Source organism: Arachis hypogaea, chromosome 19, assembly GCF_003086295.3.
Source record: "Arachis hypogaea cultivar Tifrunner chromosome 19, arahy.Tifrunner.gnm2.J5K5, whole genome shotgun sequence".
Lineage (NCBI taxonomy): Eukaryota > Viridiplantae > Streptophyta > Magnoliopsida > Fabales > Fabaceae > Arachis > Arachis hypogaea.
In genome coordinates, this window is record NC_092054.1 from 7,890,194 (window position 1) to 7,916,052 (window position 25,859).

General features: G+C 31.8%; 3 protein-coding genes across 3 annotated transcripts; 2 read left to right on the forward strand and 1 right to left on the reverse strand.

The window, feature by feature from the left end:
- Nucleotides 1-1,346: 1,346 nt before the first annotated feature.
- LOC112775040 (PRA1 family protein F3-like) lies at nt 1,347-2,412 on the reverse strand. Its single transcript, XM_025818515.2, has one exon. The coding sequence runs from the start codon at nt 2,300-2,302 to the stop codon at nt 1,745-1,747; it is 558 nt and encodes a 185-aa protein (XP_025674300.1). The 5' UTR covers nt 2,303-2,412; the 3' UTR covers nt 1,347-1,744.
- A 10,190-nt stretch (nt 2,413-12,602) lies between these two features.
- Nucleotides 12,603-13,546, forward strand: LOC140182108 (uncharacterized). The gene is made up of 2 exons (XM_072228216.1): nt 12,603-13,252; nt 13,513-13,546. Exons 1-2 carry the CDS (start codon nt 12,603-12,605, stop codon nt 13,544-13,546), a joined length of 684 nt encoding a protein of 227 aa, XP_072084317.1.
- Nucleotides 13,547-18,256: 4,710 nt separating this feature from the next.
- Nucleotides 18,257-24,161, forward strand: LOC112779783 (phospholipase D alpha 4). Its single transcript, XM_025824124.3, has 5 exons — nt 18,257-18,576; nt 19,588-20,184; nt 20,894-21,621; nt 22,069-22,628; nt 23,545-24,161. Exons 1-5 carry the CDS (start codon nt 18,472-18,474, stop codon nt 23,985-23,987), a joined length of 2,433 nt encoding a protein of 810 aa, XP_025679909.1. The 5' UTR covers nt 18,257-18,471; the 3' UTR covers nt 23,988-24,161.
- The last annotated feature ends 1,698 nt before the right edge of the window (nt 24,162-25,859 follow it).

Here is a 25,859-nt window from a genome sequence, read left to right on the forward strand (position 1 = left end):
AGAACACAAATTCAATACCAACAATTCATGCTCATAATTCCTATCACTAGCTCAATTTCAAGAGTTCACATTCATTAACTTCAACACCTCATAAATTCCAATACATATTCATCCACAAGTTATTCAACAACTTCACAACACTAATCATCAAATGCAATTAACCAATTCAACTTAACCTATGATTCTTCTAGCCTAAGTTTTCACAACACTTTAAATATTAAACGCGCGAAACTTAAACCATACATTGGCCGATCACCGCGCTTGGACCAAGGCAGCCACAAGAACACAATCACAGCCCCTCACAAGCTTGAGAAACCAACCTAATTCTTGACTCCAATCACCAACAAGCTTCCAAATGCTCCCAATTTAATTCCAATGCATATATATCCACTTAATCTACACCTAATTCATATATATGTTCCAAATTCAGATTTTTCACTATAAATGCAAGATTGAGCTAGGGTTAGGGTATCCTTACCGTACCCATATGTATAATAGCTCAAGCCGAATAAGCTCCGGAAGCTAACTCGAAACTAAAACACAAAACTGGGCAAAATTTCACTGTAGGGTTTCAATTTTACCAAAGAAAGGGGGTAGAGATTCTGAAACAAAAACAAAGCTTACCGGTGAAATTGATCCGACAGAAATGTAGAGCTCGACGCGCTGGACACGTGGCCGCAAACGGTGCAGTGACCGGAGCTCAAACGAGGAAGATATGGTGGTTGGAAATATTGAAGAGGGTTAGGAAAGCTCTCCTCCTCTCCCTTCTATTTTGGCGTCGCTGAAGCTAACGAGGGAGAAGAGAGATGCTGTTTCTTTTAAGGGTTTGGGTCCGGTTGGACCCATGGGCCCAGTTTGATCACCGGTTCGGTATTTTCAGTCTGATTTTGGGCCAAAATTTCAAGATTGGTATCGAATTTTTCGTTTTGACGAGCTCTATCCTATTTTTATGTTAGTTTTGCATTTTTAATTCTCCTAATTAAAATTCAATTTATTGACTAATTATTTACCGATTTTAGCGGGATTTACAACTTTCATTACAAATATATAATCTATCACATTTCTTTAAATATTTTTAGATTATTCTATATTACTTTTTATATTTTTATATACATGGACACTCTTTTAGAATACTCTGTAATCTTTTAAAATCTTTCAAAATTTTTTTGAACATTCTAAAACCTTCTATAATATTTTAAATCATTTCAAAATTATCTAAAACAATCTCAAACTATCTATTATATAAATACAAGTATAATATTTTAAGAGAGAAACTCTAGAGCCAGCAATTTTATTAAAATCTGGTCAACACTTAATCAGCAAAAAAAATTGTTAATTTTACACCATTAGATATAATCTCATATTATTAAAAATACTAGTAATAATGTTACAAATCACAAAAAATCAAAAACTGTCGTCTCCTAACACTTCTCTATTCTAAAATTTACGAGGAAATAAAGCAACTTAAAAAATAAAGCATGATATTAATTAGTACTATCTATTATGAAATAGAAACAAATTAAAATATTTGATCTAACGGTACAAACTACAAACTACAATCATAGATCAAAACTTTTTACATAGGCACCCGAGAATACCTCAGAAAAAAAAAATCATACATAAACCACAAAGTAAACCCAAGACTAATAACTTATTTTTACTGATAACTCACCAAATAAGATTAGCAAATTAGAAATCACAATAAAAATAAATTAAAAAGGAGAAAGAAAAACATGAATCATCACTAAGCTGCAGCACCACCATTGTGAACTAGCCCAGTAACCTCATCCAAGAACAGATCCTCAGTCTTTCGAAACACAGCGTGGGCCACCATAACCACCACTCCCACGGCAACGGCCACCAATATATTCACCGTGGCATCCGTTAACAACAGTACTGCCACGGTGAATATAGTCATGACGACCACTATAATGCGGTCGTCAATTACGTGACCATAAAGTAAAAGTGGTTGGTCACGAAGAAAATAGAGGAAGAGCCACAGAGCCATTAAGAGAAGGAAAACAATTAATGAAATTGGGTGCCACAAAAGACTAAGGAATAAGATTAGAAGTGCCACCATGGCATAGTTCACGCGAAAGTAAGGGACGTTGATTCGAACACGAGACATTGCTTGAGATAGAGTGATGGGGATTCCAAAGGATCGTGGATCCAACATGGTCTTCCATGGCTGACGAGTCCCTAGGCCTGCCCTGACCTTGTTCTTGACACGCGAGATGTAAACGAGGTTTGGGGTTGAAGGTGGTGATGACGAAGTTGTTGGGATTGTGCCATAGGTTGCCATGTTCCACAATGGCTTCTTCTTCTTCTTCTTCTTAGAATTATATATTGCAAGAGGCTTTGGGTTTGAGAGAAGGAAAAAGGTTATGTATGAGTTGGAACTTGGGAAAGGACGTCAACACTAAATGGAGCAACAATTATTAATATATATATATATATATTGTAACATATATTATATTTTAATTTATAAGTTTTAAGTTAAAAATAAAATAAGATCCTCTAACTGAATATTTTGTTCCACTATTTCGATCACAATCTTGAAAGTATTATTTTTTTTAATCAATAAGTAATAATAGTCTGAAAATAGGTATTTTAACTCTTATTTTGATAATGTTAATTTTATTTCTATTAATTTCTGTGTTAATATATATTAAGTAATAATGAAGATATTTCTTTAATTAAGAAGTAACATTATTAAAATAAAACTGATAATATATTTTTTATTAATTTTTAGAATATAATGATTAGTTTAGCAAATGAATAATTGGGTCATGCGGTGTAGTTGTCTGTTTCTGATTTGTTGTTTTTCTCTCTCTCCCCCCCTTTGGCTCACCTTTTTTTATATTATAAATTTGTGTGTGATATTCAATGATATTTTTCCTAGTATTTTTTTTTTATTTATCATAGTTCCTTAATACTTACATTACATGTACAAAAAAAGCAAAAGAAAAAAAAAGGAGAAATTCATTTATTTTTCTTTTCTTTTAATGTACTAAATGTTTAGTTACAAAAGAAATATATAGCACTCTAACATAATCAGCATGAAGTGAGCGAATGGTAATTTTTTAACCACCAAAAAGGATTGTAATTTTGTTTTCGTTTTTATTCCTAAGCTAGTGTATATGTTTTGTTTTTGTGGAGTGTGAATGTGTGACCCTTTCATGGTGGGGTTCATCATTGTGATGAGAATCCAAGTTGGAATGTTTGAATTTGATCTTCGTGGAATGATTAATATCACAAAATTTCACGTTGCATTTGTCCAATAGTATATTATGATTGAGAAAATAATGACATGGAAAGATTGATGATATAGAAATCCAAATAATTGGAGGCATTCATTAGTAAGTTCATTTGTCAAGTTTGGAAGGAGGTTGATGTTCCTTTCTACTTTGTAGTTTTGAATTTTGATGTCACTTTAACGAGTTATTGTCATTGGTAAGTAAGTTGAGTTATTATTGGGGAGTTAGAAATAATAATAAAAAAAGTAATAATGTCGCGTCCCAAATAATTTAATATTTTAGAATATTAGACAAATTAATCTATAATAAAATTGAAAAAAAAAGACAAACTTATCTCTTTTAAATAAATTTCAAATAATTTAATCTTTCCATATCATATTATTAATACTTTAGAAAAATGAAGTACTAACTTGCCACTTTTTAAACAATTTTACATATTTACTTGTCTTTTTTTACTTTAATTTTTAGGAATTAATATATTTGTCTAATATTCTAAAAGATTAGAACTAATTTATTATTATTTTTGTCAGCAATTAATTTTATTCGTTATAAAAATTGTTAGATAACAATAATTTAAAATATCATTAAAGGAAAATTGTTGGGAGGCTCTTATTTTTTTATGATATTTGTAATTATTCAATACTTTATAATACGATTTAGATATCAATGATTTTATCCAAGAAATTAAAAAAAAAACTACTTCTATTTATTATTATCTGTCACTTTAATTTATTTATTTGCATTATAATATCTTTCAGCATTTTATATAAAATTTAACGTTGAAATATTGAATATATCTTAATATATAAAAGTGATGAAAATTATCATACTTTTCTAATCTGGTTATGTTATTTTTACGATAAAAATTCACATGCAACTGTCTTTATATATAAAACTGACCGTTAAAAATTATTAGATGTTTTGATATATTTGATTAAATTGTCATCTAATATAAAATTTATTAACAGTTAGTTGCATACGAGTTTCTACTTATTTTTATATCATATTTAATTTTTATTTCTTTTTTAACAATTGTGTATTCAACCAAAATGACAAATAAAAAAGAAAAAAAAAGGATCGGAGTATATTATTTGAAAATGAGAATCACTTAGAAAACTCGGAATTGGATTATAAAAGATGGATTATGATAATTTAAAAACTTCAAGAAGTTGCATGATTTTCATTAAGAGAAACTGAAGTTCAATGGAACTAATTGTTCAACGATGGTCCACTAACAGTGTATGAAGAAGGAAAAAATTTCTATGATATTGTTTGTTTGTGTATTTAGTATTTGTAGTTTCGCAAATGACATATGAATGAAATGAAATCAAAAGTGGAATAATATGGGTCATAGTGGGATACAAATTAAAGAGTATGTAGGTTCTGTGCGTTGCTTTATGTATGGAAGAATCCCACATTTCCAACAAACCACCTTTAAAGTCATAATATATGCTGGACAATACATTTATTTGCATTATTAACATTCAAGATCACATGCACTTTACCTCGTAGGGACATTAAATAATAATAATAATAATAATAATAATAATAATAATAATAATAAGAACAACAACAACAATTAGCCAAGACACACTCTAATACACACGAAAATTAAAACAAAAACATATCTTCTACTCGATCAAAATAAGATATGAAAGTCCAAAATATACCAAAAATCATAGCCAATACATCATATTAAAACCAATACACAACTATTGTTGAGTTAAGAAATTAACTAATATAATTGATAATAACAAACATTAAATTATTGGACTAATTATCCAATTAGTTGTTAATCATTTTAGTTAAGTAATGCAGGCCAAAACCAATACACAACAGCAGCCCAATTGGATGAAATCAAAACCAGACTGATGGGCTGTACAAACAAAAGAAGACCAAAGAATTCAAAGAAATGAAACCAGTTGAGCCAATGTAATCAAACGGGTTGCGTGATGGATATCTGATCCAAGTCCAACAGCAAGCATTTTCCTCCTATTTGCTTTCACAAAAAGCTACGCTCACTTTTTCCTGTCTCAGTCAGAATTTAGAGAAAGAAAGAGAGAAAGCTTAGTTCCTAAGTTGTTCACAGAAGAAGAAAGAAAGAGAAGGTTAAGCACAGAAAGGTTGAGGTCTAATCAACCATATCAAACCAAATCAAGTTAAGGCAAAAGTTAAAGGTAATTCATTTCTTATTGCATGCATACTGCTATCTTCTCTTCTTCCCAACTCTCTGCCAGTCCGAATATGGGATACTTGGGAAAGTTGATCTTTGTTCTTCACTGCTGTGCATCTACAGTCATATATGTGTCTTGGGGATCAATTTGCTTTTTCAATGGCTAATATCTGGGTTTACCATTGAAAATGTCTATTTCTACTGCTGTGTGGCTTTCGGTCAACAAGAGAAGGTCAGAACCAAAGTTCTTATTTTGAGGATTAATGGGAAAAAGTGAGATGGTGGGTTGGTGAAGCACAAAGCTCGAGAGTCGACCTAGGAGAGTGCAATTCAGCAACATGCAAGGAGATACAAAAGAAGTTGGTTCACCATTCAAAAATTAGAGGAGAGATAACCAGTGTTCTTGAGGTGTATGTTCTGAGAAGAGCTCTCTGAAGAAGTTCATCTACTTGGACAATGCTTCCTAGTGAAAGGAGCATTCCGCCAGAATGAAGAACTGAATCAGAGGCTAGCTAATCTAGTTTATCACATAGCAAAGAGGCTGTTGATGAGTCAATCTCCTTCATGTTTTACTGATTGTAATTTACTTTTCAATGTTTATCTTTCTATAATTTCTTGAGGTAAAAGGATAAATGAGAGAGTCATTAAAAGAGCCTAACAGTGAAAAAAGGCAGAGAGATACACATGAGAGAAAAGTCTCGAGTTATTTCAGATTTCTTTAGGTTGATCAAGTGTCTTGTATCTTGTACCAGTGAGGTATCCCTTTCTTAGTTGGGTTAGCACTAAGAGTGAAGAATTAGGTATTAGCATAGCTAAGTCAAGTTAGGTTAGAACTTGAGTGTGAAAGAATTGTGTCAATCCTGTGAATTGGTGTATGTAATACTTTAACTATAGTGAAAATTCTACTACTGTTATGGTGAAGACTGGATGTAGGTTGTATTGCACAAGGCAACCGAACCAGCAGGATACATGATGGTGTTAGCTTCTCTCTTCTCTGCTCTATTCTGTTTTTTGATATTCATGAGATAAAATAAAATTGTCTCATAAATTTTCTGCTGCTGAGTTCAAACAGATTCAGATTGAAAGTTTGCCTTAAAGGGTTAATTTCATTTAAGTAAAAGAAGGTCATAGATTCAACCCCCTTCTCTGAGCCTTCTACAACCTTCAATTGGTACCAGGAGCTTTGGTCTCAAGAATCAAGTTTCACCGCTTGGAGCAAAGGTCCAATGGCGAACAACTTGGGCACAACCACGGTTGCCTACACTCTAACTGAAGGCCAGTCAAACAATAGGCCTCCCTTCTTCAATGGAAAGAACTATGCCTACTGGAAAGAGAGGATGAGGATCTTCATCCAATCCATTGACTACAATATATGGAAGATTGTTGTGAGCAGTCCCAAGATTTCAACAAAAACAAGTGCTGATGGAGTAGTGACTCCAAAAGAAGAAGCTGAGTGGAATGAAGACGATAAGAAGAAGATGAAACTGAATGCTAAAGCCATCAACCTTCTTCATTGTGCTATCAGCTTTGAAGAGTACCAAAAGGTATCTAGATGCAAGACAGCCAAAGAAATCTGGGAGAAACTCCAGGTTACACACAGAGACACTAAACAAGTCAAAGAAACGAGGATTGATATGCTGCGAAAAGAGTACGAGATGTTCAATATGAAGGATGGAGAAAGCATTGATGAAGTGTTTGAGAGATTCTCAATCATAATCAACAACCTTAATGCTATGGGTACAAACTACTCAGAACAAACTCTAGTGAGAAAACTCCTTAGAAGCCTCACAAAGGAATGGGAAACCACTGCCACTGTTCTACCGAGAGCAATAACCTAAGCCCTATAGCATATGATGAGTTAAGAGGAAAACTCCTTGCTTATGAAACCACACATACAAACATGAACTCAAAAAAAAAAAGGGAATAACCCTCAAGTCAAAAATAGAATCAAAAGAGAGTGAGTCTAGTGATGGTATTTCAGATAATGAGCTTATGTTTTTTGTTAGGAGATTTAGAAGGATGATGAAGAACAAGGGCAAGTACAAGGGTTCAAGGTCAAAGGAACACAAGCTGGACTTGAGCAAGGTGACGTGTCATCATTGCAAGGAGGTTGGACATTTCAAGCAAAACTGTCCGAAGCTCAAGAAGGAGGACAAAAGAAAGAAAGAAAAGAAGAGAGTGCTCATGGTAGCTTGGGAGAATCTTGAGAACGACTCCAATGAGGAAGAAGATTCTGAAGGTGAAGATAAAACCTACTTCATGGCTAGAAATAATCATCTTGATGAGGTAAATTACTATGACTTGTCTATAGATGATTTACATGCTATAATTGATGATCTTACTCTAAACACCTCAAAAATGTTAGATAAGTACAATAAATACAGATCTAAAAAAGATGTGTTAAAAACTAAAAATAATTTTTTAAAAGAAAAAATAAAGAAAACTGAATGTGCTTTGGACATTATTGAAGAAAACAGATTTCTAAAATCTGAACTTGAAAAATTAAAAGGAAAGCACATTGTGGATCCTTCTCAAGAGTTAATTGATGAAAATGAAAAATTAAATGATATGATTAAAAGACTGAATGGTGACTTAGCAAAATTTGTTCAAAGTTCTAGTAACTTGGACAAATTACTTGCAAGCCAAAGACCATTGTGTTGAAAAATCTGGTTTAGGTTATATAACCAAGGAAAGTGCAGTTTTTAATGATTCCTCTATGAAATTTGTGGCTTCTTCATCAAATACTAAATCTACATCCAATAAATCTGGTATTGGTTATGTTCACACATTTGAGGAGAAATTTGATGAAGTTTACACAGGTGAAACTGAGCCTTCACCAAGAACGGAACCTACTTCAAATAGGTCAGGTTTGGGGTACATCTTGAAAAATAAGGTTGCCTTTAAGAAACCACCATTTTACAACAAAACCTCATTTTCGAAAAATCCAAAAGTTTTCAAAAACTCTAGCGGAAATGCTTTTGTAAAGAGGAACAATTATAATAAAACCAGTTTGTCAAAAGAAATGCACCTCTTCCAAAAATCAAAAAATTTCAGCCCTTTAATCATTTCCAGCACAATAACTCACCTCAATTTCAACGATGTGCATTAGAAAATCATTGTTTTAATTGCAAAAAATTTGGTCACTCATATGCACAATGTTTCATTGAGAAGAGAGTTGTGGGAAACCAAATTTACAATGTTGTTTGTGATTTCAATGCACTTGGGCAACCAAGATGGATTAACTTCAAAGGATTTAAATTAATTTGGATATCTAAGGTTACTTGAAGTTTTTCATGCAGGTTTGCCTAGCATCCAAGAACAAAAAGGATATGTGATACTTAGATAGTGGATGCTCAAGGCACATGACTGGAAGGTCAACTTACTTCATCAAACTAAACCAGTATGATAGAGGTTTGTGACCTTTGGAGATGATGGAAAGGGTAAAATAGTTGCTGTTGGAAAAGTAGGTAATGAACACTCTACTTTTATTGATGATGTCTTTTTGGTAAGTGGCTTGAAGCGCAATCTTTTGAGTATAAGTCAGCTGTGTGACTTAAGATATTTAATGACTCTTAAAAGACTTGAATGCTGTGTGATACATGAAAAGACTAATGAATTGCTTTTTGTTGCTAAGCATTGTAATAGTGTGTATGGACTTACACTTGATGAACTAAAGGATCAAAATGTAGCATGCTTTCATTCTAAAGATTCGGAAAAGTGGCTATGGCACGAGATTGGGCCATGCAAGTATGTTTCAAATAAACAAACTTGTCAAGAAAGGTTTAGTAAGAGGTCTTCTTTTGATAAGGTTTGACAAAGACATCACTTGTGATGCTTGCCAAATGGAAAAATAAACAAAAAGTTCATTTAAACTAAAGGAAGACATCTCTACTAAAAGGCCACTTGAATTGCTACATATTGATTTGTTTGGTCCAACAAGAACTCAAAGCTTAGGTGGTAAACATTATGGTTTAGTGATTGTGGATGACTATTTTAAGTTTGGTTGGGTTTTATTTCTTGCACACAAAAAATGAAGCATTTTCGGCATTTGAAATATTTTGCAAGAAAATTCAAAATGAAAATGATTTAAAGATCTCTTCTATAAGAAGTGATCATGGAACCGAATTTGAAAATCATTTATTTGAATCCTTTTGTGAGGAATTTGGAATATCTCAGAACTTCTCTTATCCAAGGACATCACAACAAAATGGTGTTGTGGAAAGAAGAAATAGAAGCATTCAATAAATGACAAGAGCTATGCTTTGTGAGAGCAATGTTCCAAAATTTCTTTGGGCTGAAGCAGTTAACACTGCTTGCCACATTTTGAATAGAACTATCATAAGGAAATTTTTGAAGAAAACTCCTTATGAACTTTGGAAAGATTACCCACAAAACTTGGAGTACTTGCACATCTTTGGATGCAAATGTTTTGTTCTTAATAACAAAGATAATTTGGGTAAATTTGATCCAACGGCGTATGAGTGCTTAGTTGTAGGATATTCCACAACTAGTAAAGCATATAGAGTTTATCATCAAGATGCTAGGATTATTGAGGAATTCATACATGTTACATTTTGTGATACTAACTTGGTGCAAAGTATTTTGGAAGATTGTGATGCAGGGAATCAAGCTCAAAAAGACGATGAGACTACACAAAATCATGAAAATGAAAATTCTGGACAAGTTGAACTAGAAATTGCAGTTGCTGAAAATTTAAGAGACAATTCCATTTTGTTCATGAATCTGAAGGAGATCCTGAAACCAGCAGTTCCCTTAATCCCTTGGTGACTGAATCTGCCTCCAAATTCATCAGACCTCGTGAATGGAGATTCTTAAAGAATTATCCTGAGGAATTTGCCATTGGAGACGTATCTCATGATGTTAAGACTCGGTCTTCAACTAGAAAAGCAAATGAAGAATCAAACATGGCTTTTCTCTCTCAAATGGAGCCTCAGAATGTTAAAGAAGCCCTAAGTGACCCTTCTTGGGTAAAAGCAATGGAGGATGAGTTTCTTGAGTTTGAGAAGAACCAAGTGTGGACATTGGTTCCAAGGCCTAATGAAAAGAAAGTGACCGGCACTAAGTGGATATTTCGAAACAAGTTAGGAGAGGATGGTAGCATTGCAAGAAACAAAGGAAGGCTAGTGGCACAAGGATATGACCAAGAAGAAGGAATAGACTTTGATGAATCATTTGCCCCTGTTGCCCAAATGGAAGCCATAAGACTTCTCTTAGCTTATGCTGCTTTTTGTGGTTTTAAATTATATCAAATGGATATGAAATGTGTATTTTTGAATGGTGTGATAAATAGAGAAGTGTATGTGAAGCAACCACCTGGTTTTGAAAATAAAGAGCTTTCTAACCATGTTTTCAAATTATCAAAAGCTCTCTATGGTTTGAGACAAGCTCCTAGAGCTTGGTATGAGAGACTTAGCTCTTTTCTTTTGAAAAATAATTTTCAAAGAGGCACTAACAAACACTACTCTATTCATCAAGAATTCTAATGATTCTTTCATTCTAGTCCAAATATATGTTGATGACATTATTTTTGGATCAGCCAATGAATCCCTTTGTAGTGAATTTGGAAAACTCATGACAAATAAATTTGACATGAGTATGATGGGTGAACTTAATTTTTTCCTTGGGCTACAAATTAAACAAACTGAAAAAGGTATTTTCATTCATCAAGAGAAGTATGTCAAGGAACTAGTTAAGAAAAAGGTATTTCATTGAAAGAGCCTAAGAGTGGAAAAAGGCAGAGAGATACACATGAGAGAAAAACCTAGAGTTATTTCAGATTTCTTTAGGTTGATCAAGTGTCTTGTATCTTGTACCAGTGAGATATCCCTTTCTTAGTTGGGTTAGCACTAAGAGTGAAGAATTAGGTATTAGCATAGCCAAGTCAAGTTAGGTTAGAACTAGAGTGTGAAAGGATTGTGTCAATCCTATGAATTGATGTATGTAATACTTTAACTATAGTGGAAATTCTACCACTGTTGTGGTGGAGACTGGATGTAGGTTGTATTGCACAAGACAATCGAACCAGGATACATGATGGTGTTAGCTTCTCTCTTCTCTGCTTTGTTCTGTTTTCTGATTTTCATGAGACAAAATAAAATTGTCTCATAAATGTTTCACTGCTGAGTTCAAACAGATTTAGATTGAAAGTTTGCCTTAAAGGGTTAATTTCATTTAAGTAAAAGAAGATCATAAATTTAACCCCATTCTCTAAGTCTTCTACAACCTTCAACTATCAACTGTGTTGATATTTTCTTTTTGTCCTTTAATTTAATACGTAAATATTCCACTAGCTACAACTTTTTTTATCATTATATTATAAATTGAATTGAAAATCCAATTTTTCAGATATTTTTCACCACTATTAAAATATTATGTGTGGTACTAAAAATTAGTCATTATATATTTATATGTATTATTTTATATTTTTTATATATGTGTTATATTTTAATATATATTTATACAAATAATTTATTTGCTGCTTAATTTTTATTATATAGATATTATTAATGTTCATCATCAGCAGCAAGGTGAGACAACAAATGGCACTGTGCGAAAGCGTCCTCGCCCAAACTCTTTGCAGAATTCACCAGTAGATAAGGATGGAGTATCGACGGCGGGTATGGTACAAGTTTCGACGGAGAAAATTGGGCTGCAACTTGAGAGTCCATTAAAGGCAGAATCGTCGAAGACAGGGACATCATGTTGAGTCTCGGGTTTGTTATTGGAGCTCTCTTTTTGCTGTTTTTATGGATAGTTTCAATATCATAGCCTGGAATGTGAGGGGTGCGTCTAACAAGATGGCCCGTGTGCATTGCAAAATTTTGGTGAGAATATATAAACCATCTTTCTTCTTTCTCTTTGAGACTCATACCATGTTTAATAATTTGAAGAATTTTTGGGATAAGTTGGGTTTTCATTGTGTTGGTATTGAGGAAGCAGTAGGACACAGGGGTGGCATTTGGTTTCTATCTTCTATTGCTAATGCTTCTTGTGTGGTTATTGATCAAATTGACCAATGTATCACAGTAAAAGTGAGTGTGGGTAACTTAGTTTGGCTTTGTAGTGCAGTATATGGGAGTCCTCAATTCGAAAAAAGATGTATGCTTTGGGATCATTTGCGTTCTATTAATTCAGGCCATAATAGACCATGGATGGCCGTTGGTGATTTTAATGAGATTGTGGCCCCAGATGAGAGTACAGGTGCTTATTTTTCTTCTCACAGAGCTAGTCTATTAGCTACTACTCTAGATGACTGTGAGCTCTTTGATCTTAAAGTGACTGGTAGGAGATATACTTGGTATAGAGCAGTTCAGGCTGGCAGGGACTTGGCTAAAAGGTTGGATAGAGCTATAGTTAATGAGGCGTGGATGACAATGTTTCCTGAGGGTTATTCTGAAATTCTTAGCAGGCTTCATTCTGATCATTGTCCTATTTTAGTTTTTTGTCATGGTAGCCCCAGAGTGAAAGGTTCACGTCCTTTTAGGTTCCAAGCTGCGTGGGCAACACATCCTTCTTATAAACATGTTATTAGTAAGGCTTGGAATCAAGAGTTTGGAAGTGTTACCGAAAGGCTTAAGATGGTTCAACAGGCTTCTTTAGACTTCAACTCAAAGATTTTTGGAAATATTTTTGTGCGAAAAAATAAGCTGGAATATCAGATTGATCAGATTCAACGGCGTTTGGAGGTTACCGATGTGTTATCTCTGAGAATTAAAGAAGCTGAACTGAGGGAAGATTACAATAGGCTTTTGTTGCAAGAGGAACTTTTTTGGTACCAGAAATCTAGAGAGCAGTGGGTCAAGTATGGGGATAGAAACACTAAATTCTTTCATCTTCAGACTTTGGTACGTAGAAACCATAATAGAGTACATGGATTATATGTTAGAGATGGGTCTTGGTCTACTGATCCAGATATTCTCCAGGAAGAAGCTCTCTCTTTTTACAAGAATCTCTTTGGTACAACGGAAGAGGTTGAGGTTGATTGTTTAGGGGATGTTCCGATGCCCACTCTAAGTACTGAGGCTTGTGCTAGGTTAATTGACCCTGTCTCTTTTGCGGAAGTCAAGTCAGCAGTATTCAGTATGAGCCCTTTTAAGGCTCCTGGTCCAGATGGCTTTCAAGCTTATTTTTTTAAAGAATATTGGGAGATAGTAGGCACTGAGATTTGGAATATTGTCCGGAGCGCTTTTTTGGGAGAGTTCTTAAATCCTAGCATCATGGAAACTCTGATTGTGCTTATTCCTAAAATTGATAACCCTACCTTTATGAAGGATTTCAGGCCTATTAGCTTGTGTAATGTTGTTTATAAAATTATCACAAAAGTATTGACTAACCGACTTCGGCCTTTTCTTCCAGATATTGTTAGTCCTTTACAAGGAGGTTTTATTCCGGGTCGTGGTGCTCCTGATAATATTATTGTGGCCCAAGAAATTCTGAATTTCATGAAGCATACAAAATCCAAGAAAGGTACTCTTGCTTTTAAAATTGATCTTGAAAAAGCTTATGATAGGGTGGATTGGAGGTTTTTGGAGAGTACTCTCGTTGCTTTTGGTTTTCCTATCATCACTATTAATTTGATTATGACTTGTGTCCGTGCATCATCTCTTTCTATTATGTGGAATGGGAACAGATTGGATAGTTTTGCTCCTAGAAGGGGGCTTAGACAGGGCGATCCAATGTCTCCTTACTTATTTGTGTTTTGTATGGAAAGACTTGCTTGCTATATATCTCATAAGGTGATCGAGGGTGTGTGGAAACCAGTTTCTGTCACTAGGGGTGGCCCAAAATTTTCTCATTTGATGTTTGCAGATGATCTCTTACTCTTCTGTCAGGCTACAAAGAGTCAGGTCCAAATGGTCATGCATTCTCTTAACATTTTTTGCAAGGCATCTGGCATGAAAGTGAATCTTGAAAAGTCTAAAGCTTTTTGTTCTAAAAATGTGACTGCTCGTAGAAGAGATATTTTTACTAGTGTTTCTTCAATACGTTTTGCTTTGGACTTAGGAAGATATCTTGGAGTTAACCTTAATCATTCCCGTACCAGTAGGGCTTCTTTTCATTCGGTGATTGAAAAGGTGAGGGGAAGATTAGCTAATTGGAAAGGAAGGCTTCTAAATAAAGCAGGGAGACTTTGCCTGATCAATTCTGTTGCAGCATCCATTCCTGTCTATCATATGCAGGTATCTTTTTTTCCAAATTGGGTTTGCGATAAATTATCTTCTATGATGAGACAGTTCCTTTGGAAGGGTCAAGTTGATGGTAAAGGTCTTTCTCTTGTTAATTGGAGGACCGTGATCACTCCAAAAAAATTTGGTGGCCTGGGTGTTAGAGATCCTGCGTGTGTTAATATATCTTTACTTGGTAAATTGGTGTGGCAACTTTTTCATTGTCAGGACAAGCCTTGGGTTGCTCTATTGAGGGCGAAGTATATGAGGAATGAGGGAGTTTTAGATGGCCCTGTCCCTTGCAATGCTTCTCATGTTTGGAAGAGTATCTCAAAGGCTTTTGGTGCTCTTAAGGATGCCTTCTCTTGGTGCGTTGGGTCACTTGATCAATCTTTTTGGTTTGACAATTAGAGTATTGAGGGTCCAATTGCTCAAGATGTCCCTTTTGTACATATATCTGACTCTTATTTAACTATTAGAGACGTTTGAAAAGATGGTCAATGGAATCTCCATGATATTTTTTCTATCATTCCAGAAGATGTCAAACAGCGTTTGAATACTTATAATCCAGATTTGAATGCTGGAGAGAGTTCGGGTTGGTCGTGGGGTGTGGCATCTTCTAGACTTTACTCAGCTAGGAGTGGGTACAGTTGGCTAGCCAAAAGAAAGTTTGACTGGAATGAGCATGATAATTGGTTGTGGATATGGCGACTGCATATTCCTGAGAAGTACAAGTTCTTGATTTGGCTCAGTCTTCATAATGCTATTCCTACGGCAGAGTTTCGTTTGGGTCGTGGTTTAGCTTTATCTAGCACCTGTCATCGATGTCAGAATGGTTCTGAATCAATTCTTCATTGTCTTCGGGAGTGCCCTAGTGCCAAGGAGGTCTGGAACCTTTTAGGCCTGTATTCAGATAACTCGAATTTACATGATTGGCTCTATAGAGGTGCAAGGAGTGAAAATATTTTTCTTTTCTTTTCGACCATCTGGTGGATTTGGAGAAGCAGGAACCATGACTTATTTAATATAGATGATTCATGGAGTGCTAGTAAAGTGGTGAGTTTGATTCGTAGTTCAGTAAAGGAGTTTCACACTATTTTTGCTATGCATCAATCTCTGTCTCCTCCTTCACTTTGTTTGCATTGGGTTCCACCTCCAGTTTATTCTGTTAAATTGAATTGTGATGCTAGTTGGTTTGCTCCTTCTGGCTATGCTGGTTTTGGTTGTATCATTCGCAATCCTGATGGATGTTGGTTGAAAGGTTGCACTGGGAAAGTCGAAGTGTGCAGTGTTCTTTTTGCTGAATTGTATGCAATTTGGAGAGGCTTACTTCTTGCTTGGGAGAGTGGATTTCGTGAGGTTATTTGTGAAACAGACTGTTTAGAAGCTCTTTTCTTGGTAAACCAAAGAATGCTTGGTAAGGATATTCCGGAATGGGATTTGGCAAAACATATACAGGAGGTTAGGAATTGGAATTGGAGAGTCTCTATTCTTTTAATTCAGAGGACTGCAAATAGTGTTGCAGATTGTATGGCTAAAGCAGCTGCTTCTGTCGCGGACATTCACTCGAATTGGAGCCAACCATGGAGTGAGCTTCAACATCTAATAGATTTAGATATGACCCTAGCCAATTAATTTGGTTTTGTCTCTTTTTTTCTTTCTTTTCTATTTAGTCACTAAAAAAAAAAAAAATCGTTGAAACCGAACCGATTGTGGCAAAGCTGTTTGCTTTTGTTGGTAGCAATTATAAGCAAAATCTTTGGAGCATTACATTTGGAAATTAGTGATCAAGAATTCAACTTGGCTCAATCACTATTATATGTAGTGGTTCCTATTTTGAGGCAAAGGAATCACCTCAGCAAAAAGTATGTCCCTTCTTCAAATCATCTTACAGTCCTACTTTAATGGTTGGGAAATATTTGGATGACATAAATTCTCTACACACATTTTTAACTTATTATTTTGCTAATGTGTACTTTAAGGATCTATTTTAAGAGTAACAATGATTATGGTAGTTATACAATTTTAACAATATTTAAAATATGTTGTTAATATTAAAGTAGTATTTTTTTATTATTTAATAATACTTTTAATTTAAAAAATAATAATAAAAATACTATCAAAATATAAAAAAATATGACTTCAATTTTATTACTAAAATTATAGATACCATAACTTATAATGTATTTATACATCAAAATTAAAGTCATGCATATATATAGCCAAATAATTTAAATGATATAATCTCTTCATATTTACATAGAGGTTGCAAGTTCAAGTTTCATTTTTATTTTTGATAAAAAAAATTATATATATATATATATAATTGATATCTGTAGAATTTAAAATAAATTAAATGATTTTTATCATATATTATTATAATTCAATAGTGGAATCGATAAATATATATTATAAAAAAATTAAGAGTGGTATAATTAATTTTGTTGAAATTGACACCATCGTTATTTAACTATTTCTCTCTACTTTTATTTCTTATATAGGGATATACAGGGATTGGAGTATAATAACTACTCTTTACACTATAAACACATAAAATTAAGGTTTAATTATTTAATTAGCTCCTACAGTTTCACCAAACTTTTAGTTAGATTTCTATAATTTAAAATTTTATAATTAAGTTTTTATACTAAATGATAATTTTTAATTAAATTCTTATTAGTTATTATCTTTTAGAAAAAAACAAGCTATAATTTTATAATATTCGCTTCTAATATATTTAACACAAAAATAAATATTTTAAAAATATTTTGTATTTTTTAAACAGAAAACAGTTGACTAAAGATCTATTGAAAGTTTTTATCTAATATAAAAAATTATAGATATATTTTTGTTACTAAAAATAGGTAGATTCGAATCCACAACCTCTTAGTTGAGTATGGAAAAATTATGACATTTAAATTATAACTCATTGGCAAATTATATATATACTTTTAAACTATAAGAAACTTTAAAATTTAATAAAATTATTACGAGAGACTAACAATAATAAAATAATTAAGTCTAAACTACTAAACCCTCCTATATATATCGATCCTAACCTACATAACTAACTTCTTCCAACTAACTTTCCCCCCTCTTTCTCTCAATGTCAGCCGTCATTTTCATAGGACCCTGCAATTGTGTATACTTTTTTTTTTCTAAGAAGGAATAATGTAAATGAAGTTAATTATTGCAAAAATATTAAATTTAAAATTAATTCAAAAGAATGAATATTCGATGAATCTTGAAAAGTGAGACCTTATAATCAACCAACCAACAATGCAAACACAAAAAATAGGGAATATTCCTAGTCAAAGCTTAAATAGATCGTTATTAAAAGACAATGAAACAGTAACAAAAGAATTATTATTAGCTAGCCCTTTGTATTATGCTTAAGTTTAATTAATACAAAGATAAATGAATTTAGTGTGTTGATTGATAAAGGGTATGATGATGTAATATACTGAGACTATACGAGAGCTAGTATTTTGATTGGTGCTTAATGGTTACGGTAAAATTCTGATTTGGACTTAAGAAACTTAACTTGTAGTTAAAACTTTGTGATGGAAAATACTTGAAGGTTGGTTCTTCAATTGTGCAACGTTATACAAAGTTTTCTTATGCTGCTTTAACTTTCAATTCAATTCCAAGGTTCCCCTTTATTTATTTATTGCTTCTTCAATATTCACTTGCAAAAGAAAACTCACTTTCTTTTATTTATATATGTAATAATGTGTATCATAATTGGTAATGCTAATTAAATTGACAAACTAGCCAAGAGTAGTTATTATTATTCTATCATATGTCTTATTACCTACTTGTTATCTTTGTGAATATTTGAAGTTAGTAGGAGGACATGGCAAAAGATGATGATGAAATGCCTAAGATCCTTCATGGAACAATTGAAGCTACCATCTTCAATGCCTCATCACCTCCCTCTTCTTCTTCATTTCCCTTCAAGGTAAGTCCCTAACAAAAATGATTTTCATATGTTACATGCATTAATTAGTCCTTCATGATTGAGGCTAGCACATATTTAATAATTTGGATTCAATATTGCTATATATATATGTGTATACTTTATTTAAGGTGATGTAAATTTAGGCTGTTAAATAATCTTAAGGCAATTGTCAAGATTGTAATAAATATTATGTGATCTTTTTAAGTGATAGTATTATATATTATCACACAAACATATATTCAATAATATGTTATGAAAATCTTGCACTATTGATTTTCATTTCACTAAAATGATAGTTATGACCATTTTTTTATGATTTTTTTAAAACGTAATTTGATCACTAACTACTTTTGAATAAGATAAATTAGTTCCTAACAAAAAATTTGACAAATTAGTATTTTTTTTATAATATTAAATAAATTTACTCTTTTATTTTTAAAATTTTAGATAATTTAATACCTCAACTGTACAATCTTTATAAAAAAAAAATTAAAGATGAATTTTGTTACTTTTTAAAAATATTAGGAACTAATTTATCTTTTTATTTAATCACTGATTATCTTGTCTGATATTCTAAAAGATTAAAGACAAATTTATCTAATAAAAAAATTATTAAGAACCAAGTTAGAATATTGCTCTAGAAACATTAGCAATCTTTTAAACCACCACTATGAATTATTTACAAGAGCTGTTATTAGCTGTTTATTGTCCTCTTACAAACAATCTTCATGGTTGTTCAAAATAAAATTTCCAATCCCTATATATAAACTAGCAATTCTATTAGATAGACAACAAAAATTGTGAACAATATGAACAATGAACTACATTTCAAACCCACTAATAAACATAAATAAATTTAATTAATTTAAAATTTAAATTTTAAAATTAAAATTAACTTTTTTTTAACCTATTGTTTAAGTTGTTCAGAAAAAATGTTGTTCCTCTTTACTTTCTCACAAACAAGTAATACACCATTTAAATTTTAAAATTAAAATTTCTTTTTTTTTTCAGTGTCTATGTTTAAAAGCAGAAAAACCAGCTTATGTGACAATCAAGATAGACAAGAACAAGGTTGCAAAAACAATTGAAGACATTGATCGTGTATGGAACCAAACCTTCAAGATCCAATGTGCATACCCAATTGATTCAACAATCACAATAACACTCAAAACAAAAACTTGCACATTAGGAAAGTACCACATAAAAGGCCAAAAGCTTCTAGAAGAAGGAGGCTTAATCAATGGATTCATCCCTCTACTAATGGAAGATAATAATGGGAAAAGACCAAACCAACAAAAACTCAAATTGAAGTTCCAATTGTGGTTCAATTCAGCTGAAGAATTATTGGAACCAATAAGTTGGGCAAAGATAATGAGGTTTGGGAATTCTTGTCAAGGAATGAGAGATTCTTGTACTACATTTCCACAAAGGTCTAATTGTTATGTGAAACTATATCATGATGCTCATCATTGTTCTACTTTTCAACCAAATATTGGTTTATTATGTGAAGCTCCAAGGAAGCTATGGGAGGATGTGTATAAAGCTATTGAGGGTGCAAAGCATATAATTTATATTGCAGCCTGGTCCCTCAATCCAAACTTGGTTCTGGTAATAATAACACACTACCCTCTTTTAAAATGATCCTAATCATAAATTTCCAATAATCTTGTTATTCTTAATTAACCAAAATACACTAACAACTATCACATCTTTTTCCCATTTATTTTTATTTGATGAGCTCACCTCTCACTAGTAAAAGAAATAGGCATATTAATTAGTCTTACTAAGTATATATATACGAATGGATTCATTTGTCACTTTTGTCCTCAAATGACAAGAATTAGTCATTTTTAAGTTGTGAGATTAATTTTATTCAATCAGGGATAAAATTAAAATTTATTCTAATATTTAAAAGTATTTTTATTAATAAAAAATGTTAAGTGACTAACACTTTTTTTTTTTTTAATTTTTACTTTATATTTGAATCGATACTTTCTTTTTAAAACTAAAAATGTTAAACTCCTAATATTTTTTGGGTAGTATATATATATGAAATGTGAACTAAGTTAACATTTATATTCCATTTTGTGAGTAATTTTTTACACCAAACTAATATTTTAGTTTTAAGGATCTCATTTAAGCAACTTACACAAATTTAAAAGTGTCTTCTTATAAGGGGGGAAAAAAGCATTTTTCCTTATAAAATATAAACAGAGACAAAAATAATGACACTTTATATATCTTTCCTCTAATTAAGATAAAATAGTTAATATATAAATACTTTTGTTAGAAGCTAAAAATATGGTGTCTGGAGCAGGTTAGAGATCCTCAAACAGAAATCCCACATGCCAAAGGAATAAAGCTTGGTGATTTATTGAAGAAGAAAGCAGAGGAAGGTGTTGCTGTGAGGATTATGCTTTGGGATGATGAAAAATCTTTGCCCTTTATTAAGAAGAACAAAGGTGTAATAACAAACAGTAATAATACACAACATCATGATGATGATGATGATGATGATAATGATGATGCTTTTGCTTACTTCAAGAAAACAAGAGTAATATGCACAAAATGTCCTAGGTTGCACCACAAATTCCCAACACTCTTTTCTCACCACCAAAAGACTATAACATTGGACACAAAATCACCAAATAATTCTAGTGATGATGATGGTGAAGATGAGAGAGAACTAATGAGCTTTTTGGGAGGATTAGATTTGTGTGAAGGAAGATATGACACTGAGCAACATTCATTGTTTCACACACTGATTAGGGAATCACATTGTTATGATTTTTACCAACCAAACATTGGAGGAGCTAGTCTTAACAAAGGAGGGCCAAGAACACCTTGGCATGATGCTCATGCTTGTGTTATTGGTGAGGCTGCTTGGGATGTGTTGACCAACTTTGACCAAAGGTGGAGAAAGCAATGTGATTCTTCTTTTCTTGTTCCTACTACCACCATTGCAAATGTTCTTGGGCCAAGGAATAGCACAACTTCAAACACCTCCATAGACAAGGATTGGAATTGGAAAGTTCAAGTATACAGGTTAGACAATGATGAGTTTAAGATAGTGGCAATATTTGGTCAGTTATTTATGTACTTATCTTATTTTTCAAATGAATTTTTGTCTCTATATATTTATTCTAAATCAGTTACTAAATAAGATATTTCTTTAACCAACTTGAGTTGGTCAAATGGTTAATTCACTAGTTTATTTAAGTAAGTATTGCCTTTTTGAATCTTACTTTATGAATGCAGTAATTCATTGACCAATGATAAACCTTTAAATAGAGTTATAGATCACAACAGATTAATTTTTGAATTGTTGGTTAAAAGATACCGTAAAAAACTAGAATAAAATAAAACTTTTTTATGCAGATATATTTTATTTAGATTATATGTGATTTTGAACATCAATTTAATCTTTATGAATATTTATGCATAATTTCGCAATTTATTCAACTAAAATGGTTGATCTTTTTACTTGTACAGGTCAATTGATGATGTGTCAGCTAGCTTCCAAAGCCAATCATTTAGAGAGTTACATGTAGAAAGGAGCATCCATGAGGCTTATGTTGAAGCAATAAGAAGTGCTGAAAAGTTTATATACATTGAGAATGAATATTTCATTGGAGGGTGCCAATTATGGGACAAAGATAGGGATAGTGGATGCACAAACCTAATCCCAATTGAAATTGCACTCAAAATTGTTAGCAAGATCAAAGCAAAAGAGAGGTTTGCAGTGTACATAGTGATACCAATGTGGTCAGAGGGAGTGCCTAAAAGTGAAGCAGTTCAAGATATATTGCATTGGACTAGAGAAACTATGACTATGATGTATAGGTTAATTGGAGAAGCATTGAAGGAGAATGGGGAAAATAATAATAATGGTCACCCTAAAGATTATTTGAATTTCTTTTGCCTTGCAAATAGGGAACAAAAGGGGAGTGGGGAGTATATTCCACAACATGCTCCTCATCCTGGAACACTTTATGGGAGTGCACAAAGTAATAGGAGGTTCATGGTTTATGTTCACTCCAAGTTCATGATAGGTATCATTATTATTGCCCCATTATTCTTCAATTTTGTTATTGTTGTTTGTTGACTTGTTTGGTCTCTTCCCTTGTTCTTCAATTAGATTATTAGATAAGAATAATTCAAACAAGGGTCCATAATTCACTTATAAATTATAATTTAAGTATTATTTATAACTTATTGAATATTGATTAGTTGCATTAAATTTAAAAAAAAAGTAATACTAAATGTCACTTAAAATGAGAAATTGAGTGAACAATTTAAAATAGATTAAATTATTTTGTTAGTTTTTATAATTTTTTTAAATTTATAGTTAAGTTTTTATAGTTTAAGAGTTTTAAATTAATTCTGGCACTATTTTAAATTTTATAATTAAGTTCTTTCTGTATTAAAAATGTTAGAATTAACATAATATTTTTTTAAAAATTTTTATACTCACACTTATGGGCTGAATTCCTAAAATCTGAGTGTCTTCTCATTTTTAAAATATTTTGTTAATAATTCTTAACGTTCTTAGCACCTCAAAAACATAATTATAAAATTTAAAACGGTGTAGGAACCTAAATAAAAATTTTTAAATTATAAAAATTTAATTATAAATTTAATAAAATTATAAAGACCGAAAGATTATTTAACCTTTAAAATAAGTTGAGAGAGTTATCATTTGGGTGGAATATTATTTTGTTTCCAAAAGAATATATTTAATAAGAAAGTTGAGGGGAGTTGAGAGAAGTTAAAGGATAAAATAAAAGAATAAATAACAAGAGTAAAATATATGAGAAATAAAAGTAAAAGTAAATTTTAGTATTGTGGTTTGGTTCTGCCATAAACTTAACAGTAGTCTTTAAGAATAGAAATGTAAATATCTCTTTTTCTTTGTACTTTCTCTTAAATATTATTTAGCTTTTCAATTAATTTTCTGTTGTACACCAGTGGACGATGAATACATACTAATAGGATCAGCAAATGTGAACCAAAGATCCATGGATGGAGAAAGGGACACTGAGATTGCCATAGGATGCTACCAATTATCTCAAGATAATAAACATGAAGGTATGAGGCATGGTGAGATTCATGCATTTAGAATGTCACTATGGTATGAACACACTGCTAGTAGTGCCAATTATGACTTGTTCTTGGAGCCACAAAGCTTGGAATGTGTCAACATTATGCGTTCAATTGGTGACAAAATGTGGCACATTTACATCAATGATGAAATTGTGGACATGGAAGGTGTGCACCTTGTGACTTACCCTATAAGTGTGACACAAGATGGGTGTGTGAAGGATCTTCCTGATGGAGTTCGTTTTCCTGACACAAATTCTAGAGTGAAGGGAAAGAGATCTCAAACTTTGCCCCCCAACTTTACAAATTAAATTATATATATAAATAATCACGCACGAGTTCTAATTTATGCTAGCTGCATATAACAGTTTATAATAATTATATATCGTCTTATATCTTATTTTTCCTTTTCATTCATGAAATGTGTCTGAACATATACAAATATTAACTTATGCATGTAATTGATAGTTTACTTTTTGTTTTATCTATTTACTACGTTATTACAAACGAAAAGAAATGTGGATCTTTTAAATTTTAGATTTTCATTTGAAAGAGTAAAGTATAATCTTTTATTTTTAAATATTTATTTTTTATGTTTCTCTTAATCTCACTTATAAAATAAATAATGAGAGATTACACTTTATCTTTTCAAATAAAATTTCTCATGGCAATGTCAAAGGCAATGGCCACTGGTGTGGAACTGCCGACAATGAAAACAACAGGTACATTATTTAAAAAAAAATTAATTAATATTTTAAATTAATATTTTATTTTATATTATTAGAATTTAAATTTAAAATTTAATATTAAATCTAATTTATTATTAATTAAAAATAATAAATTTTATTAAGCATATAATATTACTCCATCTATTTCCTCCTTGCCAGCCACCATCATATTTTTGCCGGTCTTTATTTCATTTTATCAAGGATTTATAAACTGAAGGGTATTAATATTATAATTTTTTTTATTTATCTAAAAATATTTTTTGCCATCAACAAAAATTGCAAAAGTATTTATTTAATTTAAGATGATCAAATTTTAAAAATGAAAATATTTTAAATTTAATTATGTTTACAAAAATTGAATTAAAACCTGATCTTTAAATTTTCTTAAAAACATTTATTTAATGATAGAATATTTTTTGTTCTTAACAAATTAAAATGATGATATTTTTATAAGTAATTTGATAACTCTATAATATTTTTAATTTAGCCCATCAATGATAAGCCCGCTAACGAGTAAATTAAACTAGTTAGAGTGGATTTCAAATTGATAATTGAGGGGATGATTGAAGTTTTTAATATTTTCTATAATTTTTAGAATTTATTTTATAAGTCTTTGTATAAAAGTTAATGAATAATAAATAAACGATTAATTTAAAAGTAAAAAATATTTATAATTTATGCAAGTTAATTCGATTTATTATTGGTATAACGAATTTTTTTAAAATTAAATAAATATAGTATTTACTGAAATAAATAAACGTTGAAGAATTTATTAAAATCATCGTCAGTCACATTTTGGATACAGAGGGTTTTTGGTCAAAATGGCCACATCTCGAGTGCACTGATCCCGTGCTATGATACAGCATCTGCGAGTCATATTTCGGATGCAACTGTGATATGAACATAAGCATATATCAGATACACTGCATTCGAGATACGCATATTTTCTTATTTGGGCCAGTGCATCCAAGATACTAACGATGATCCAGGACGGTGGCACAGTATCTGACATACGCTCGTTAGCGTATATAAGGCACAGCCATCCGAGAAGAACGTGAATTAGAGCAAGTTTTTCCAAATATTTGAGCTTTTGAACGTGTGAAAGCGAGCTCCTTCACGAGATATGGCCCCCCGACAATATGTTCGCAAAGGAGACATTAATAGACTGAATAACACTTGACACGTAGCTGAAGCGTTGGACTTTGAGGTTAGTAGTTTAACCTTTTTTTAATTGTTAGTTAATAATAGATTTTAGTTTTGTAGATTTTTAGTTATATTCTAATAGGTTTAGATTCTTAGTCTTTAGTGACTTAGAATATATATATCTGTTACATTTAATGTAAATACTTATGTAGGTATGTTATAAGTTTTAGTAATGTTTAGGGACAATTAATGCTTTAGATGTAATTAATATGCGTTAGTTGCCTATTTTGGGAATTGCAGAGACCACGGTTA

What these genes read in the sequence shown, in the direction of transcription:
- LOC112775040 (XM_025818515.2), bottom strand. Translation starts at nt 2,302, where the DNA reads ATGGCAACCTATGGCACAATCCCAACAACTTCGTCATCACCACCTTCA.
- LOC140182108 (XM_072228216.1), top strand. Translation starts at nt 12,603, where the DNA reads ATGGCCGTTGGTGATTTTAATGAGATTGTGGCCCCAGATGAGAGTACA. An exon ending in TCTAGAGAGCAGTGGGTCAA is followed by an intron (nt 13,253 to 13,512) that starts GTATGGGGATAG and finishes CTTTTGCGGAAG; the next exon opens with TCAAGTCAGCAGTATTCAGT.
- LOC112779783 (XM_025824124.3), top strand. Translation starts at nt 18,472, where the DNA reads ATGGCAAAAGATGATGATGAAATGCCTAAGATCCTTCATGGAACAATT. An exon ending in CTTCTTCATTTCCCTTCAAG is followed by an intron (nt 18,577 to 19,587) that starts GTAAGTCCCTAA and finishes TTTTTTTTTCAG; the next exon opens with TGTCTATGTTTAAAAGCAGA. An exon ending in TGGAAAGTTCAAGTATACAG is followed by an intron (nt 21,622 to 22,068) that starts GTTAGACAATGA and finishes TTACTTGTACAG; the next exon opens with GTCAATTGATGATGTGTCAG.